The sequence below is a fragment of the Mytilus trossulus genome, chromosome 10 (genome assembly GCF_036588685.1).
Source record: "Mytilus trossulus isolate FHL-02 chromosome 10, PNRI_Mtr1.1.1.hap1, whole genome shotgun sequence".
Lineage (NCBI taxonomy): Eukaryota > Metazoa > Mollusca > Bivalvia > Mytilida > Mytilidae > Mytilus > Mytilus trossulus.
In genome coordinates, this window is record NC_086382.1 from 948,277 (window position 1) to 969,688 (window position 21,412).

General features: G+C 35.8%; 1 protein-coding gene across 1 annotated transcript; it reads left to right on the plus strand.

Annotated features, from left to right (window-relative positions):
* The first annotated feature begins 423 nt into the window (after positions 1 to 423).
* On the plus strand, positions 424 to 6,056 carry LOC134686478 (uncharacterized). Its single transcript, XM_063546145.1, has 4 exons — positions 424 to 483; positions 1,106 to 1,304; positions 1,850 to 1,958; positions 5,906 to 6,056. Exons 1-4 carry the CDS (start codon positions 424 to 426, stop codon positions 6,054 to 6,056), a joined length of 519 nt encoding a protein of 172 aa, XP_063402215.1.
* Positions 6,057 to 21,412: the final 15,356 nt, after the last annotated feature.

Here is a 21,412-nt window from a genome sequence, read left to right on the forward strand (position 1 = left end):
CCTTATTTCTTCAAAAAAATTCACGAAAAAAAATGCCAATTCAAATGGCTTAAATATCTACTTGCCTGACGATTGGCTAGTAAATTAATGACTAACATCTTGTTACTTTTTTATTGACACTATAGTATTGTGTTCCAGGGTCAACAGCTAACATGTCTCCCATCCATAAATCAGTGCAGAGTTAGAGATATAGACACAGAACACGCAGTAGATGCTGGACAAATAACAGAGGCGTTTATTCATAGCTGGGTATAAATATTAACAAAGTATAAAATTGAGAATGGAAATGGGGAATGTATCAAAGAGACAACAACCCGATCATAGAAAAAACAGCAGCAGAAGGTCACCAACAGGTTTTCAATGTAACGAGAAATTCACGCACCCGGAGCCGTCCTTCAGCTAGCCCCCTAAACCAATATAACTATGACATATGCTACGTTTGTACCTGCTTACTCTTCTGGAGGACCTGGGATCGTCTACAGTGTTTGGTAATCTCGGGTGCTCTGGAAGGGTAAATGCATAGATCTTATCTTAAAGCACATATGGCATCCGTTCAGTGTTGCGACAATTTCGACTTCATGTCATTTATTCTCAGTTACCCTAATATGTAAAAATGCATGTATATAAATACAAAACATCCAATTCGGGAAAAAAAATTATGGATACAACTCGGAAAATATAATTTTATAAGAAAATTGAGAAAGGAAATAAGATTGCCATTCATTTTTGATTTGCTATTACTGAAAGGAATTCAAACAAGTCATCAGTGATTTTCTTAACATTTAGTTTTCATTTTCCATATAATCACTATATAATAATGACAAATTAGTATAACCTCTGATTTAAACATATTGAAAGAGCTTTTAAGTGTAGATATGACATTATTTTAATTTACAAAAAATCAGCTGAAACATAGGTTTTTATTATTCTTTTGTCTTTTTAAAATATAAAAAAAAATGTATTTTCAGCCTAGATATAAAAGAATACTTTTAGTTCTGCTTGGCCTCAACCTTTACTAAAGAACTATAAAGTGTCGAAGTGTGAATCTTTTGCAGTAAATAGATAGATTTTATTTTAATTTGTTTACCTGGGGTTTTTTTTTAAGAATAAAGGCGATAAAAGCATAATAAGTGCAGATGCGGAAGTTGTCACGGAAGTGTACTATGCTGATGTTCAAGACGTCATACAACCTACTTTCCTCAAAGGGGCTGTAAAGGAGTTTTATCAGTATTTTGAATACCCACTATACAAGGAAAAGAAGATACCTCAAGATGCTGAAGTATACAATATGACTCGCTCCACAGGTAACAAAAATATTCTGCTTACATGTATCAAATAAGAATTGTGGAAGCTTTAATGAGTTTGTATGTCCCTAAGGTTACGGTTTTATCTTTTAAATTATGTAATTTTAAATAGTTTGTCGTCGGACATCAGTGAAGAGACTGCAGTTGTCAAATTGAGCATCTAGTAAAGAAATATTGGTACCATAAGTGTGTTATTAGCTACCAAGTAAATGTACTGATTATAAAATACTAAAATTCCAAATATTAGGGTTTCTATGCCCATGCATAAATAACCTAAGCCAGATTCGGCACATCTTTTGAAAAACAAATGTGTTTAAATGATAAATTGTGTGTTTTCAATTGTTTATGAATACAAATATATTGTGTATTGTCACGGTGAATTAATGATGTATTTTGATTGAGCGATTTTGGGTTTTTTTCTTAATCAAATAAAAGCTAAGCTTTTTAACGAGGATCATCCTTTGGGACTTTTCATGTTATATAATTAATGTGGTCCAATGGATATGAAAGCGTAAGCTCTAATAGTTGTGGTACTTTTTATTTAGGACATCGTGCTAAAAGAGGATTTGTCCCTTTTAATAATGACTGCAGGATGAAGGTTGTGTACGGTTTTGATTCTGGACGGAGTAGCAATCATCTTAGAACATGTCAAAGGTGAGTGATATATTACAATGTCCACTCATAATTAACCTGATTAATTCGGTTCCTCTCTATAATCTATCTCTACTTCTTTCGAAAACCTGAATTCTTTACTAATCCTGCATTGTGATCGGTACCCTTTAGACGAGACGATTAATCAGCAATTATATCAGTTTTATCAAACAAGGAAAAGGTATATTCCGAGCTAATTCTGAATATTTGGAAGAAAAGATTTGTCTTAATCTTAATGCATTCAGGCGTTAGTAAAATAATCGTAAATCAGGAGACTATAAATTATTCTGGTAAGAAACTACTTTTCAATACTTTCATTTTAGTTTTTCACCGGATAGTTTTAGTGAAAGGATCAATAAGACAAGGGTTTTCGCCATCATCTCGTATTCGTAGGGGATGCTTATCCTACTTGACAATTAACGTTGACCCTGACTGCCAGTCGAAGACACCGTTATAACATTTTTGATTCGTTCAAGCGTCACTGATGAGTCTTTTGTAGACGAAACGCGCGTCTGGCGAAAATATTAAATTTTATTCCTGGTATCTATGATTTATTTACCAGCATGTTACCGAAAAAACGGTTGTCCATTTAGACAAGAAAAATTGCCTTAATTTGTTTGGAAATTAATATTTCTTTGCAAGGACATGTAAAAATCATATATGAGTTTGCCTAAAAACGACTCAACAAGATTGAAAAGATCAGAAACACAGGCAGGCGATGGGCTAAACTTAAGAAAGAAGACGTACATACTCTTTCCGAATAGATTAAGGCTGTGAGGTCGTTTATACAAATCTGAATTAAGAAACTAAATGAGACAATACCCACGTTACGTCAATTTTTTAAAGACCCACATGTTGCAAAATACTTCTCCTACCTCCATGTTAAAAATGTTGTTGTCCCCGCAGATAAAACCCCGAACATCATTGGTTTTTGTGTGCAAAAATCACTACACAAACTTCTTGATAGGTGAGATAAGTATTGACAATTCACTTGGAAACTCAACATATACCCTCACGACACTTACCAATGACGAAATACTGAAAAATCATAGGTCTGTTTCTATGTTCCTTTGGAATTTCCACACTAACAAGATGAAGAACTGGATCTTCCATCACTGTATTGGATACTACATAAGTGTCCAGAAAAGCAACGGTATATTACTAGGTATTTCAAGTGCTCCACGAAACCTCTTTCTAACTCTTTAACATCTATTTTATCAGCAATCAAAGCCGGGCTCCAAAGTTATTGTGAAACTGCCTCTTCTAGTGAAGGCGTGGATACTAAAAAATCTGTTAGAGTACATACAATCTAAGACTCTCTCATCTTGCAATAGTATTAAAACATTTGACTTTCTACACTTTACACAAGTAATACCCAATCTAAACTAAAAGACAAATTGAAAAAGTTGGTATTACTTTACTTCATTACAAGGAATGGTAAAAGTAGATATAAGTATCTGATGAGTTAAGCCTTTTTCAACTGATTTTAATAGTTCGTTCTTATGTTGTGTTATCATACCACTGTTCCAGTTAGGGGGAGGGTAGAGATCCTGCTAACATCTTAAACTCCGCCACATTCTGTATGTATGTGCCTGTCCAAAGTCAGCACCCTGTAATTAAGTGGTTGTCGTTTGTGAATGTGTTACATATTTGTTTTTCGTTCATTTTTAATAAATAAATTGGGCCGTTAGTTTTCTCGTTTGAGTTTTTTTTACATTGTCATTTCGTGACCTTTTATAGCTAACTATGCGGTATGTAGTTTGCTCATTGTTGAAGGCCGTACGATGACCTATATTTTTTTTTTATTTCTGTGTCATTTTTGTATTTTGTGGAGAATTGTCTTAAGATAAGTCGTTGAATAAACTTACGGTGACCTATAATTGTTAATGTTTGTGTCATTTTGGTCTTTTGTGGATAGTTGTCTAATTGGCAATCATACCACATCTTTTTTAATATATTGTCTTGGGGATGGATAAATCCGACTTTGTAAAGAATCACTCTGATTGAAAAAAAAAATTCTCCGAAACTGACATTATCAAGATGCTTTATTTCTTGATTGACAACATATTTGTCACGTTTTGAGGACATATTTTTCAATATATTGTCGGAATTCCAATGTGAACCAATTGTGCCTCTTTTCTTGTCGACTTGTTTCTTTATTATTATGAAGCTGACTCCAAACAAGAACTTCTTAGAAAGAAAGATAAGAAGTTAGCAATATCTTTTATTTTGACCTTCTACTATATAGATGATGTTCTCTCACTTAATACTAGTAATACAAAGTTTGATGACTACGTTGAACGAATCTATCCCATCGCACTAGAGATAAAAGATACTTTATATACAGTTTGCCTCATATATTGACTTACATCTTGAAATTGACAATGAGGGTCGGTTGAAAACAAACTTTGCGACAAAAGAGATGATTTCAGCATCCCAATTGTGAACTTTCCGTTTTTATGTAACAACATTCCAGCAGCGCCTGCATACGTAGTATATAACTCCCAATTGATACGATATTCCTGTGTTCTTATTTCCTATCACGATTTCCTTGGTAAATGATTACTGCTCACAATAAAGCTATTAAACCAAAAGTTCCAAATGGTGAAGTTGAAATAATCCCTTCGTAAATTTAACGAATGCTATCATGAGTTGGTTGATCGTTATGGAATAACCGTTTCACAGATGATATCGGATTTGTCCCTTCTGTCGTAACTTCAATTCATTTCCCTTTTCGCGGATGTGAACCACCGAATAAGACTATATATCGGATTTTAATAACATAAGCAACCTGTGTAGCAGGATCTGCTTATCCTTCTGGAGCACCTGAGATCATCCCCAGGTTAAGGTAGGGTTCGTGTAGCTTAGTCTTTAGTTTTCTATGTTGTATCTTCTGTATTGTTATTTGTCTGTTTGTCTTTTTATTTTAGCCATGGCATTGTCTGTTTATTTTCAATCTGTGAGTTTGACTGTCCTTCTGGTATCTTTTGTCCCTCTTTGAGCTTGAAAAAATAGATAATTTTCTTTGAATAAACCGACATTGATTTAATTTAAAAAAGTATCAATCCTTTAATCTGAGTGTTTCAAACTGAACCTTTAGCAATCAACAATAAATCAATCAAACCAACGTTTCTCGAATATGAAAAAACGTTCCCAAAAACTCATCGGATATAACAATAATTGATCACTTTATGGTAAAAACATGTAATTTGGCATAGTGAAAAATGTCACAAACTAAAAGAATACAACTAAGATGTGTAAATTATTACTTTTGAAAACCTAATATGTAATATAAAAAAGAAGATGTGGTATGATTGCTAATGAGACATCTATCCAACGACTTATCTTAAATCGATGGAAAAAACGATTTGAACTTTATCAAAATTGTGATGAGCATCATTACTTTTTCGAGACTTCATTTATTTTACTCACTTAAGGATGTCTGCTGCTCTAATTTAAAATAACAAGGATTGCATGTGGTTGCTTAAAATGAAAACAACTTTGATATTTAAACAAAATAAAGTAATAAAATCATTAGTCTCGTGTGTAGTTTTCAAAATACGAGACATTTAGAAAATGGCGGGAAAAGGGTTTTCTTCAGACTTTACTATTTGTTAACATTGGAATTGTTTTTTACCCTTTAAACCAAGAAAAAATAACAAGGATTTCATGCCGCCGGATCACTAAATCTGAAATGATCTATTGAACAGATTTATGAAGACAAAAGTGGGGTGTCGTGTGTAAAAAAAATTTAATACATGTGGATGGATAAAACCTGAGAAAATCGAAAATATGACAAGAATTCAAAAACATGACCAGCAGACATCCTTAATAAAGACTGAGCCGTAATGAAAAGTGCGTTACATGACCAGATAGATTAAGCAATATCTAACAAACGTTTACAACATTTTGTGTCATAAGGTTACATCATTTTCGTTGATATTTTTCAGGCCAGAAACTATAAACGGAGTGGGGGTATTCACAGATTGTAATAATGTTCGCATTACTTCACCACTGGTTTATCAATGCATATGTTGTTCTTGGGTTACATCCATCAACGTAGCTAGCGGTGATTGTCGGTGTATGAGTATGAAATGGTAGAATATATCAAGTGTTATACTACCAATAATTGGAACATGCCAAATTATATTTTCATCTGAATAAAATAATTTCGCAAATATTGTGTTTGTTTTATCATAATGGTTATCATCTTTTTAGTGATTTAAGTCTACATATTGGAAAATTATACACGATATAAAATAAACATGGCTATTTTGTTACAACTGAGTGATTTGTAAATACAAATAATCTACAACATTTAAAAAAAGCTTGAATTGAATTAAAATATGATATAAGATATTGTTCCAAATCCGATATTTCACATGAGGCAATATCAAGGCTAAAATTGTTAGAATGAAAACTATTATGAATCTATTGAAAATTTGTATAGTTTATTTAAAAAAATAATGTGGTACGATTGCCAATGAGACAACTCTTCACAAGAGACAAATAGACACAGAAGTAAACAAATATAGGTCACCGTACTGCCTTCAACCATCAGCAAAGCACATACCGCATATCCAGCTTAACAAGTCCGCAATGTATAGTAAGTTTGTTACCAGTTAACTGTCATTGTTTCTTTTTCAATATCATATAATTTCTCTTTACGCCCGGGTATGTACTAATATGAACAACATGACGGTGATCCGCCTTCTGGAGCACCTGAGATCGCCCTCGATGTTTTGTTGGTGTTCTCTGTTATGTGTTATGTACTTGTGTTTGTCTGAGGATCTTGTTTTTTTCCATGGCGATTTATTTCGTATTATGAGTTTATATGTTCCTTTTGGTATTTTGCACTTCTCTTTTGTGGGATTTATTTTAAAGAGAACCGTAACACAAATCAGTCAATAAAAAAAAAGAATAAAAGAACGTAAGGTAGACAAAAAAAAACAAAAGATTCAACAAGATTTTACAATATTTTTTTTTACCTAAATGACACAGACATTGACTACTATAGGTCACCGCACGGCCTTCAACAATGAGCAAAGCCTATACCGCATAGTCAGCTATAAAAGGCCCCGATATGACAATGTAAAACAATTCAAACGAGAAAACTAACGGTCTTATTTATATAAAAGAATGAACGAAAAACAAATATGTCACCCATACACAAACGAAAAACACTGAATTACTTGCTCCTGACTTGGACAGGCACATTCATAAATAATGTGGCGGGATTAAACATGTTAGCCGAATCCCAACCCTCCCCCTAACCTGGGACAGTGGTATAACAGTACAACATAAGAGCGAACTATAAAAATCAGTTGAAATAGGCTTAACTCATCAGATGGACAAAAATACAAGTAAACATGCAATCGTTATAGAAATACATATTAGATAGTTACAGAAATGTCAGAATGACAAGACTAACTTCCATCCATTTGATTAAAATTTTTACATTTTATTTTTTACAATTTTTCCATTAAAGTTCTCAAAAATTCAAATAACAAAAATGCTGAACTCTAGGGAAACTTTCAAAACCGAAAGTCACTAATCAAATGGCAAAATCACCTTTTTATATATATATTTATCAAAAGTACCAGGATTATAATTGTATACGCCAGACGCGCGTTTCGTCTACATAAGACTCATCAGTGACGCTCAGATCAAAATAGTTAAAAAGCCAAACAAATACAAAGTTGAAGAGCATTGAGGACCCAAAATTCCTAAAAGTTGTGCCAAATACGGCTAAGGTAATCTACTCCTGGGGTAAGAAAATCCTAAGTTTTGTAAACAGCAAATTTATAAAAATGACCATATAATTGATATTCATGTCAACACCGAAGTGCTGACTACTGGGCTGGTGATACCCTCGGGGACGAAACGTCCACCAGCAGTGGCATCGACCCAGTGGTGTAAATAGTTATCAAAAGTACCAGGATTATAATTGTATACGCCACACGCGCGTTTCGTCTACATAAGACTCATCAGTGACGCTCAGATCAAAATAGTTAAAAAGCCAAACAAATACAAAGTTGAAGAGCATTGAGGACCCAAAATTCCTAAAAGTTGTGCCAAATACGGCTAAGGTAATATACTACCAAACGAAACACACTGACATATATGCCTCCATCAGATTTTCTTCATGAAGTGAAATTTAAAATGTCAAAATTATCATCAGGAAAATAAACAGAAAAGTTTCTTTGTAGAAGTTTTTTTTTTTTAATTTAAAGAAGATGGCCATTGGAAACATATTGTCATCGAGTTGTTACTACTATAGGCCCTTAAAATCATGTCTCGTGGTTAAAAGCAAAAACAGTCATTTTGCAATTCATGTTAATCATTAACAATACTACAGCTGCAAATATAACAACTAATAGACATAACAATACGCACTTTAAAATTCAGTTCAAGAGGAGTCCAAGTCTTGTCAGAAGATGTAACAAAGGATAATAATACATACATAACAACAGACTACTGGCAGTTAACTGACATGCCAGCTCCAGAACTCAATTAAACTGATTGAAAGATTATGTCTTCATCATATGAATATCAGTCACAATCCCTCCCGTTAGCGATTTAGTATCATACCATTATAAAATTGAGAATGGAAATGGGAAATGTGTCAAAGAGACAACAACCCGACCGTAGAAAAAAACAACAGCAGAAGGTCACCAACAGGTCTTCAATGTAGCGAAAAGTTCCCGCACCCGGAGGCGTCCTTCAGCTGGCCCATAAACAAATCTCTACTAGTTCAGTGATAACATATATGAGAAGAACATAACCCGTGTCATGCCAACAACTGGGTTTTTTTTTAAATAAATGAGTTTAGTTCCGATGCAAAGACCCTATAAGTGAATCAATATTAACGCCAAAATATGCAATCTTTAATTACCTGACAACCGTATCGTAACTATGTCCCTTCTTAATAAGTATATTTAAAGGTTTGTTAGCTTCTGAGGTGAATACTGACATGTTTGTGTTTTATAAAGAATATTACCTTAAAAGATTGGATGTGAAACACCTAAACGTATTTTAGATGTTTTGTGCGAGATAACCCCTCTTTTCTGATGTAAAACAAACAAAAATGTATGTAATTGATATTTTGTTTACATAGTTTCAATCTTAGCAATCGTTTACCCGTTTGAGAAATTAATTAATTTATTGTCATTGATCTAGCCTTAGGGTTTTCAAAAACAGATGGTTTTTTTTTTCCCTAATAGACACATAAACTATACATACACACACACTCAGTCAAACATTAAAAGAAGATACTTGTGTAGATCATGTGTTTTCAAAAGTAGTATCAAAAGACGCAAGATCATGAACATGGGTAAACGAATGTGGGACACACAAGGAAAAAGAACAAAAATACAATTGACTAGAGGCTGTGTCGTTTACCTGTATTTACTGATGCTTTGGAAATCATGTAAAATAAGGTTAAAATCATAGTTAGTAGTATTGGATATTAGATATTATAATGATATCTAAGATATTAACAAAAAAACTGCAAAATACCCATAAAATTACTAACTCAGGGGAAGCAATCCAACAATGGGTTGTCGGATTCGTGTAAAAATTTCAGGACAGATAAATCTTAATCTGATGAACATGTTTGTAACCAATCAGATAGGCCCTAATTGCTTTAGTTTCAAAGATATTAACCAAAAACTGCATTTTCCCCCTATGTTCTATCTTTAATCCTGTTGGCCATGATGGTTGAAAGGCGGGGTCATCGGACACATTTTTTAAACTAGAAACCATGATGATGAGTGTTGCCAAGTTTGGTTAAATTTGACCCAGTTGTTTCAGAGGAGAATAACGAACGACGGAAGACGAACGACGAACGGACGACACCAAGTGATGAGAAAAGCTCACTTGGTCATTCTGGCTAGGTGCGTTAAAAAAGGAAACGTCACAAACATCTTTACATGTATTATCATAATCAGGTGTTAACAAATTAGCAAGCATTTCCTAGTACACATGTGAATCCTAAAATATGTTTATCAAATTCACCTGCAAAATCATTCACTGCAGAAACCCATTGTTCTGCTACAGTCGCAATCAATTCAATATCCACCGTCATGTTTTTTCGATCACTCTGAGGCTACTGGGTGTCGCTGAAGAGGAATTAATGTTTGAAAATCATACAACTTTCTCAAAATTTGCTAAGACAGGGCTATGAATCAATCAAATTATGGTCACCACTCAAGAAATTTTACAGTCGCCATCATAAGCTAATTGGCCATTTTGACAAAAGTGTGTCAGAAATCATATCTGATATTCTTCCTCAGTCATAATAACCTTCCATCATTACCGAACAAAGACGACTGAATAACACGACGTATTCCGTATACGGTGCAGGAAATGCTTACCCTTCCGGAGCACCTGATTTCACTCCCTGTTTTAGTGGAGTTCGTGTTGTTTCTTAATTATTATTTATAACTGTTGATGAAAATGTCCTTTGGTTTTGTGAGTCTTTGTTTACTCCTTGGTTTTGATTGTTATTGTCTTTTAGAATGGGAACATTAATATCAAAGCTTGTCTGTCCATGCAGACATATAATGTATACATGTGGTTTTAATTTTTCGTATGTTACAAAGCTGGATGTTTATCGCGGAACATGCTGGGATATTTCATACATGCTCAAATTTACAGTGAAGTATAAAGCAGGCCTTACGACTTTTAAAGTTGCAAATCAACTTACCCCCTGGTGTATGATAAGCATACGTGATAGCATGCTGATAAATTCTCATTACTTTAGAGTCTTGAGTTTGACGTGCAGAAGTTCCCGACTACCCTTGATAATAAATAGGCTTCAAATACTAGTTAATTTTTTTATTACAATTTGATACTTTAAGAGATTTCCATAATCTTTTTGTCGATTATTTATAAATTTGGATAAGCAAGTCAAACTACAACTAGAAACACATTTGTATTGTTATTATGATGCCTTTAAAAACGATTTTGCGTAAGACACAAATTCGGGAGCATTATCTACATTGTGAGTTTCTATTTCGTTTGCAATCGACGTAACAATAATATCAATTGTATTTGCTTTGTCTATATTTTGAATATCTTTTGCGATTCCCAAAAGAAGCCTGAATTTCAGTTCAGCAAATGAACGTGTGAAAACACCAGGTGGCGCTATGTTTCTTTTCAGCCATGACGAATACAGACCTACAAATTCCCACAATAATTTACGGATTGCCGAATTAATCATTTCCGTATCCTTTAGAGATTTATCCGACTGTGATTTACTTAATTCAATCAATGGGTTAAAGATTTCTTTTGAAGGATGTACATAAAAACCAAAATATTTATGAGCCTCTGTAAAACTGAATAGAAATTTCAAAGGGTCTTTTATACACACTGCTAATCTTTCAACGACATTTTGTAGAATTGTTGGTGAGATATGATCGACCATATTGTTTGCTGGTATGAAGTAGTGTCTTAAGTCTTGTATGCGAAGACTACACTGCAGACGATAAAGAAGCTTCAAGACAAAATATCCCATTCTGTCATCTGTCCAGTAAACGCCTGGTATTTCCTCGCATAACCAAAACATAGTTGTTTTTAAAAGATATAGAGATAAACCTCTGTCGCCTGCAAATGCAGCCTTTAGCAAAATTTTTGCCATTACATAACATGCTCTTTGAAACACGCTAAGACTTTGCGCAAGTAATCGCTCTGGTATTGCAAATGAGTATCTCCATTCGTTTTCTGAATTGTCACTTTTAGAATGACCGACAGGAACTAAATGAATTGCGGAGCACATTATTTTGCTGATCAAATCCTTGGATGGCCAGTTACAGCTTCTATGTCTTACATGCCAGTTATTTGCCGCTTGAGGCCACGAACTCATTCTTACGGCTAAAACAACATCAACTTCGGTACCTCCGATTACTGTCGTTTTAGCCACTGCCGGATGTTCGGTTTTTATTTTAAAGCACAATGCTGGACCATGGGCAGATTTTTCTGTGACACTTGTGAAATGTCCAACTTTTTCAACGATAATTTCATTCACCGGAATATTTATTGTAGACTTGCAATCGTCATTGCGCATCAAATTCACTTTCCCGGAGCAATCCGAATCAAATCGCACGCTAAATAATTTTTGATCAGCGACTGAAAACAGTTTTACAAAACCAGGATGAGACGCAACTTTTACTTGAAAAATCTCATCATGTTGAAGTTCGGTTATTAAAGCATTTTCATCTACGGCAATAAGACCTGAAAGAACTGCAATTAAGTCAAAGTCGGACATCAGAATAGCATAATTGTTTGGTTGGTTGGCTGTAATTGGAATTGTAAATCCTTCCCTTTTACTACCGGCCCACAAAATATTTTCAATTTCTGGATATTCTGTCTTTATTAATGTTTCCGGAATATCATTATTAATATTGCTAATGTTTGTTGATTCGTGGACAATAGGTAAAGGTAGTATATATTTAAATATAATATTATACAGATCTATGTCATCCTGACTAACAATTTGTTCTAAACATTCCATTATTGATTTAAACAACGGTTGTCTTTCATAATATGTCAATGTAGTAAGATTCAAATCACTTGAATTGATAGAAAAAAATCCAGATATTAAGCACGCATATTTTTATCCAAATTGAAATCCAAATGGTGTCTCGTCGACACCTTGTTTATATCAAACTATGTGGATTTCTTTCCCAAACAAGATGGCGTTAACAATTTTTAAATAGTTTTTGATTATAAATAGATCTTATAGTGGATTATATTCAACAAACCAGCAGTAGTTGTTAATCGTCTAGCGTTTCAATTTAAATTGAATGATATTTAAATACAGGTATATGAGAAGATATTTACAACAAACATAAAATACTTTAGAGAAAATTGTCATTCGTGTTAAACATTGAAAGTCGATTCTATTATACTTCTGTTTCATATCTATGAAGATAAAAGATAAAAAGAATATTAATTTATTAACTGATAGTTATACTTTAATTTGGTTTATATTTGGCACTGTTTCAATATTCTTGTCAATTTTGTCAATTTTGCAAATGTAGAATTTAGGTAATTTTTATCAAACTTGTTACCCATTATTAAAACAAATCACATATTATGATTGAAATTACACTTCATCCTAATTTTTTTTGTTAACACAATCAAATTGTTTTAGACTGTCATGAATGATATGAGTATCTTAAGATAGAATCAGTCAGTGACAGCCTCACTTTGTTGCTAAAATGGTCATCCAGCAAGTTTGATCTTTATAAAAAAAAATTAAGACGGCAAAAAAATAGTCGCACTATTCAGATCGTAAATGCATAGTTGACTAATGTAGGGTTTTGTGTAGTTTTAATAAGTCGTCAGAAGAAACCCTGCAATATAATATCAAATTTATTAACATATATAAACTAATAATTTCGGTGTCGTTAGCTGATAAGCGTTAGTTCAATGTCTAGATAGGTGTAACTTTTGATAAGTTGTGATAACTGTAATATAGCTGGCGAATCTTGGTACGGTATTTCGTTGTCTAGGTGTCCGATTACTGTGATATATAATTGTAGTGGTACTGTTATAGACTTGATCTCTCAACTGATAACTCCAAGACGGTTGCTATTCTTCGTTAGCTTTTCTCTGAGTTTAATACATCTAAGTGTCATGGTGTAGTCAAGCTTCTTTACTGTTTAAGTTTACCTCATATACTACCCTGTAGTGTATCTATAATGATTGAAAGTGTGTTGGCACCTAAAGCCAGCGGTTTGTTTTATCTACTGTCTGGTATAACTAGAAATAAACATGGGTAATATTGATGTTAATCTGGTATCTGTATGTAAATCTTAGTATGACCCAGGTATGGAAGTTGCTGCCCACTCTATCTCAGGAAAGGTTTCAATCTCCATTAAATGTGATGTGTGTGTGTGTGTGTGTGTGTGTGTGTGTGTGTGTTGTTCAAAGAAATACTGGCTGACGGTTGAACCTGGTATCTCATAATGCTGATGTTTATATTTCCTACATATGCATATTTTACTTCTGTTGGCTGGCTAAAGAGTCCCTGTGATGTCTTTAGATCACTAACTTTTCGTACTTTATTTGGTCTTTTAAACATTTTTTGATTCGAGCGTCAATGATGAGTCTTTTGTAGAATTGTGCAGAATTTATCTTTTTTTTTCAAATAAAAAAATATTTGGCATGAGTAAAGTTTTTAACCTGTCCAGTATTATAGACAATTTCACATAACATTGCATTGAATATTAGAAAATAACCGTCACTGGAAGTCAACCAATAAATGTTCACCTCTTTGTTTTTACCTGCGTACAAAAGAAGGACGAAAGATACCAAAGGGACAGTCAAGTTATAATAACCATGTAACTTCAAGTTTCATAAATATTCGATACACTCAATAAATAAAAAAATAATGGTACTTTGAAAACCCAAAGATATATTTCTTTGAACCAGATTTGTTTTTACCTGCAATGAAATGTAGGATTAATTTCATACAACTGTCTCTATTTTCAACCCAATTTCGTATGCAACCGGATGCGATGTACTATGATTTGGTGGTATTACACCTACATTGTTGTTGCTGTTGTCTTAACTATGGTTTTTGTTTCCATGGTGATAATGGATTTGGCTGCTGCCAATGTGAACTGACTCGGCAGTTGACATGGCTATGTTGTGTAGGTTGTTGATGGTTCCATGGTTCTTAGTCCAATTTTTGGTCTTTCGAATCCAATCTGGCATGAATTTGATTGATCAAATCTTTGATTTCTTGTAGCCTTTCATCCTCATGTTGAGATGTAATAAAGTTTTTATCTGTGTCTTGGTATCTGATGTCTCTGGTTCACTTTTGTTGCAATTGTCACTATCTATATGCCCAAAAGCTACCCGTAGTCAATCAAAATATCCAATAGTATCATACATGATGTTCAGATGTGGTTTCAATCCTGTCCAAGTCATTTCATGAAGCACGTTATCCACATCTTCAAGCACTTGTCGGCGTAGGGGTCCAACATCTATTAATTTTCCAATGATTCCGTACTCTAGTGATAATTTCCGAGACAAAATTAAATTTATCAGACACGCAATACTTAAAAGCTAATTATGCGCGTAAATCCGAGTTTAGCGACAATGATCAACATGTATATCACCAAAATATGATGATACTGGATCCCAGTCTAGTCTTATTTGTCCACTCAATACCAACGCTCTGTCAGTGATAGAATAACTGAAATATCAAAGACCAAATAGAGGCAAAGTAAACACCAGCATACGAGCACTAACCTGCTACTTAGTTGTTTATCATAGACAAGTAGGAAATATATCATTGTGTACTAGTAATTGAAAATTTAAAACATTCATTTATACCTTCACTTGAGTATGCAATCAAGAAGGCCAAACAAATTAACAAATAAATAAACAAATAAAACCCTAAAAAAACCGAGAGGGGATATAAAGTAAGCAATGCATGATGTTTCGGTCACACTACCACTTCGGCCATGGTTGTTCTGGCTAGTCCTCTGACCTCATCATCATTCGTAAACTTCTGTTCATCTGAAACTACTGGGACATTGACCAAACTTGGCCACCAACATCATTTGGGTTCATATCTTTTTTTCAAAGTCTGATTATCCCACCAACCAACCAACGAGATGCGAATGGCTAAACTTCAGCAATGTTGTGCAATTTCGTGGCGGTCAAATTTTGTTGTGGAGGAAGCTGGAGTGCCTAGAAAGAACAGACGCTTTTCGGTAGTAAAACTGACTATCCTATTCAATTAATATTGGAGTCGAGCGCACATGTAATGAACAGGTTTCGAATTCAACTTCAGTGTTGACAGGATAGTAATACATTAGTTTTACTACCTCGATCACTAAGCCACCAAGGTCGTCTTTAGAATGTTGAAATCTTCCTACTTCTGAATGTGAGTCGGAGTTCTGTAATTCTGTACTCAGCTAAATGTATTCATTTTTTAGGCAAACGAAATGTCAAGAGGGCTATACAAAAGATCATTATGTATAGCAATTATGAATAAATTGCTTCACTGAGCACAGCTGGGTACGACCGCAGAGGTCAAACCCTGAACAGTCGAGGCAAAAATGGACACATTTTTCGTGCTTGATACAGGTCTCAATTTGGATTGTAATTAAATATTCCACAAAATAGGTTTCTGACACAAAATAACTGTAGCCAAAGACCTTAGAATTGATTTTATGATTTGAATTTATATTTTCAATATTTTTTCTTTTGTGCAATCCACTTTGCTGTTAAAATTATATTGTACTAAAATAATTGACCATTAACCAGGAAACCCTTGTTTTTCCCCTTTGTTGCTCCTAATTCCTAAACGGTTTTAGCCATAACCCCCAAAAACCAATCCTAACCATCTCTTTGTGGTATGGAAACTTGTCGTTTAATTTCAGAGAGATCCATGCAACATTTTACAAGTTATTGTCTCAAAACTAGAAAAAAATGCCTATTTGGGCCCCTTATTCCTTTTATTGTTATAAACCTTGTGTTTAAATTTCATAGATTTCTATTTTCTTATACTTAAGTAATTGTCAGGAAACCAAATGTCTTCGGACGACGACCACCACGTGATACCAATATACGACAGCAAATGTGTTTGTGGTCGTATAAAAAAAAAGTCATTCATGGTATTTGGACACACTTCAAATAGATGTTTTAAGATTATCTAATCAGATGAAGATGTTACCCATCGGTGAAGTGCTTACAGTGACCTGTAGTTGTTTGATTTTACCCATCGGTGAAGTGCTTACAGTGACCTGTAGTTGTTTGATTTTACCCATCGGTGAAGTGCTTACAGTGACCTGTAGTTGTTTGATTTCACCCATCGGTAAAGTGCTTACAGTGACCTGTAGTTGTTTGATTTCACCCATCGGTGAAGTGCTTACAGTGACCTGTAGTTGTTTGATTTTACCCATCGGTGAAGTGCTTACAGTGACCTGTAGTTGTTTGATTTTACCCATCGGTGAAGTGCTTACAGTGACCTGTAGTTGTTTGATTTTACCCATCGGTGAAGTGCTTACAGTGACCTGTAGTTGTTTGATTTTACCCATCGGTGAAGTGCTTACAGTGACCTGTAGTTGTTTGATTTTACCCATCGGTGAAGTGCTTACAGTGACCTGTAGTTGTTTGATTTTACCCATCGGTGAAGTGCTTACAGTGACCTGTAGTTGTTTGATTTTACCCATCGGTGAAGTGCTTACAGTGACCTGTAGTTGTTTGATTTCACCCATCGGTGAAGTGCTTACAGTAACCTGTAGTTGTTTGATTTCACCCATCGGTGAAGTGCTTACAGTGACCTGTAGTTGTTTGATTTTACCCATCGATGAAGTGCTTACAGTGACCTGTAGTTGTTTGATTTCACCCATCGGTGAAGTGCTTACAGTGACCTGTAGTTGTTTGATTTTACCCATCGGTGAAGTGCTTACAGTGACCTGTAGTTGTTTGATTTTACCCATCGGTGAAGTGCTCAGAGTGACCTGTAGTTGTTTGATTTTACCCATCGGTGAAGTGCTTACAGTGGCCTGTAGTTGTTTGATTTTACCCATCGGTGAAGTGCTTACAGTGACCTGTAGTTGTATGATTTTACCCATCGGTGAAGTGCTTACAGTGACCTGTAGTTGTTTGATTTTACCCATCGGTGAAGTGCTTACAGTGACCTGTAGTTGTTTGATTTTACCCATCGGTGAAGTGCTTACAGTGACCTGTAGTTGTTTGATTTTACCCATCGGTGAAGTGCTTACAGTGACCTGTAGTTGTTTGATTTCACCCATCGGTGAAGTGCTTACAGTAACCTGTAGTTGTTTGATTTCACCCATCGGTGAAGTGCTTACAGTGACCTGTAGTTGTTTGATTTTACCCATCGATGAAGTGCTTACAGTGACCTGTAGTTGTTTGATTTCACCCATCGGTGAAGTGCTTACAGTGACCTGTAGTTGTTTGATTTTACCCATCGGTGAAGTGCTTACAGTGACCTGTAGTTGTTTGATTTTACCCATCAGTGAAGTGCTCAGAGTGACCTGTAGTTGTTTGATTTTACCCATCGGTGAAGTGCTTACAGTGACCTGTAGTTGTTTGATTTTACCCATCGGTGAAGTGCTTACAGTGACCTGTAGTTGTTTGATTTTACCCATCGGTGAAGTGCTTACAGTGACCTGTAGTTGTTTGATTTTACCCATCGCTGAAGTGCTTGCAGTGACCTGTAGTTGTTTGATTTTACCCATCGGTGAAGTGCTTACAGTGACCTGTAGTTGTTTGATTTCACCCATCGAAGAAGTGCTTACAGTGACCTGTAGTTGTTTGATTTTACCCATCGGTGAAGTGCTTACAGTGACCTGTAGTTTGATTTTACCCATCGGTGAAGTGCTTACAGTGACCTGTAGTTGTTTGATTTCAGCCATCGGTGAAGTGTTGATTTTACCCATCGGTGAAGTGCTTACAGTGACCTGTAGTTGTTTGATTTTACCCATCGGTGAAGTGCTTACAGTGACCTGTAGTTGTTTGATTTTACCCATCGGTGAAGTGCTTACAGTGACCTGTAGTTGTTTGATTTTACCCATCGGTGAAGTGCTTACAGTGACCTGTAGTTGTTTGATTTTACCCATCGGTGAAGTGCTTACAGTGACCTGTAGTTGTTTACATTCCATCAGTGAAGTGCTTACAGTGACCTGTAGTTGTTTGATTTTACCCATCGGTGAAGTGCTTACAGTGACCTGTAGTTGTTTGATTTTACCCATCGATGAAGTGCTTACAGTGACCTGTAGTTGTTTGATTTCACCCATCGGTGAAGTGCTTAGAGTGACCTGTAGTTGTTTGATTTCACCCATCGGTGAAGTGCTTACAGTAACCTGTAGTTGTTTGATTTTACCCATCGGTGAAGTGCTTACAGTGACCTGTAGTTGTTTGATTTTACCCATCGATGAAGTGCTTACAGTGACCTGTAGTTGTTTGATTTCACCCATCGGTGAAGTGCTTACAGTGACCTGTAGTTGTTTGATTTTACCCATCGGTGAAGTGCTTACAGTGACCTGTAGTTGTTTGATTTTACCCATCGGTGAAGTGCTCAGAGTGACCTGTAGTTGTTTGATTTTACCCATCGGTGAAGTGCTTACAGTGACCTGTAGTTGTTTGATTTTACCCATCGGTGAAGTGCTTACAGTGACCTGTAGTTGTTTGATTTCACCCATCGGTAAAGTGCTTACAGTGACCTGTAGTTGTTTGATTTCACCCATCGGTGAAGTGCTTACAGTGACCTGTAGTTGTTTGATTTTACCCATCGGTGAAGTGCTTACAGTGACCTGTAGTTGTTTGATTTTACCCATCGGTGAAGTGCTTACAGTGACCTGTAGTTGTTTGATTTTACCCATCGGTGAAGTGCTTACAGTGACCTGTAGTTGTTTGATTTTACCCATCGGTGAAGTGCTTACAGTGACCTGTAGTTGTTTGATTTTACCCATCGGTGAAGTGCTTACAGTGACCTGTAGTTGTTTGATTTCACCCATCGGTGAAGTGCTTACAGTGACCTGTAGTTGTTTGATTTTACCCATCGGTGAAGTGCTTACAGTGACCTGTAGTTGTTTGATTTTACCCATCGGTGAAGTGCTTACAGTGACCTGTAGTTGTTTGATTTTACCCATCGGTGAAGTGCTTACAGTGACCTGTAGTTGTTTGATTTTACCCATCGGTGAAGTGTTTACAGTGACCTGTAGTTGTTTGATTTTACCCATCGGTGAAGTGCTTACAGTGACCTGTAGTTGTTTGATTTTACCCATCGGTGAAGTGCTTACAGTGACCTGTAGTTGTTTGATTTTACCCATCGGTGAAGTGCTTACAGTGACCTGTAGTTGTTTGATTTCACCCATCGGTGAAGTGCTTACAGTAACCTGTAGTTGTTTGATTTTACCCATCGGTGAAGTGCTTACAGTGACCTGTAGTTGTTTGATTTTACCCATCGATGAAGTGCTTACAGTGACCTGTAGTTGTTTGATTTCACCCATCGGTGAAGTGCTTACAGTGACCTGTAGTTGTTTGATTTTACCCATCGGTGAAGTGCTTACAGTGACCTGTAGTTGTTTGATTTTACCCATCGGTGAAGTGCTCAGAGTGACCTGTAGTTGTTTGATTTTACCCATCGATGAAGTGCTTACAGTGACCTGTAGTTGTTTGATTTTACCCATCGGTGAAGTGCTTAGAGTGACCTGTAGTTGTTTGATTTTACCCATCGGTGAAGTGCTTACAGTGACCTGTAGTTGTTTGATTTCACCCATCGGTGAAGTGCTTACAGTGACCTGTAGTTGTTTGATTTTACCCATCGGTGAAGTGCTTACAGTGACCTGTAGTTTGATTTTACCCATCGGTGAAGTGCTTACAGTGACCTGTAGTTGTTTGATTTCAGCCATCGGTGAAGTGTTGATTTTACCCATCGGTGAAGTGCTTACAGTGACCTGTAGTTGTTTGATTTTACCCATCGGTGAAGTGCTTACAGTGACCTGTAGTTGTTTGATTTTACCAATCGGTGAAGTGCTTACAGTGACCTGTAGTTGTTTGATTTTACCCATCGGTGAAGTGCTTACAGTGACCTGTAGTTGTTTGATTTTACCCATCGGTGAAGTGCTTACAGTGACCTGTAGTTGTTTGATTTTACCCATCGGTGAAGTGCTTACAGTGACCTGTAGTTGTTTGATTTTACCCATCGGTGAAGTGCTTACAGTGACCTGTAGTTGTTTGATTTCACCCATCGGTGAAGTGCTTACAGTAACCTGTAGTTGTTTGATTTTACCCATCGGTGAAGTGCTTACAGTGACCTGTAGTTGTTTGATTTTACCCAACGATGAAGTGCTTACAGTGACCTGTAGTTGTTTGATTTCACCCATCGGTGAAGTGCTTACAGTGACCTGTAGTTGTTTGATTTTACCCATCGGTGAAGTGCTTACAGTGACCTGTAGTTGTTTGATTTTACCCATCGGTGAAGTGCTCAGAGTGACCTGTAGTTGTTTGATTTTACCCATCGGTGAAGTGCTTACAGTGACCTGTAGTTGTTTGATTTTACCCATCGGTGAAGTGCTTAGAGTGACCTGTAGTTGTTTGATTTTACCCATCGGTGAAGTGCTTACAGTGACCTGTAGTTGTTTGATTTTACCCATCGCTGAAGTGCTTGCAGTGACCTGTAGTTGTTTGATTTTACCCATCGGTGAAGTGCTTACAGTGACCTGTAGTTGTTTGATTTCACCCATCGGTGAAGTGCTTACAGTGACCTGTAGTTGTTTGATTTTACCCATCGGTGAAGTGCTTACAGTGACCTGTAGTTTGATTTTACCCATCGGTGAAGTGCTTACAGTGACCTGTAGTTGTTTGATTTCAGCCATCGGTGAAGTGTTGATTTTACCCATCGGTGAAGTGCTTACAGTGACCTGTAGTTGTTTGATTTTACCCATCGGTGAAGTGCTTACAGT

Excerpts from the sequence above, each read along its gene's own strand:
- LOC134686478 (XM_063546145.1), top strand. The coding sequence starts at position 424 with ATGACATATGCTACGTTTGTACCTGCTTACTCTTCTGGAGGACCTGGG. Across the intron at positions 484-1,105 it reads GACCTGGGATCGTCTACAGT|AATAAAGGCGATAAAAGCAT; the intron begins GTTTGGTAATCT and ends TTTTTTTTTAAG. Across the intron at positions 1,959-5,905 it reads CATCTTAGAACATGTCAAAG|GCCAGAAACTATAAACGGAG; the intron begins GTGAGTGATATA and ends GATATTTTTCAG.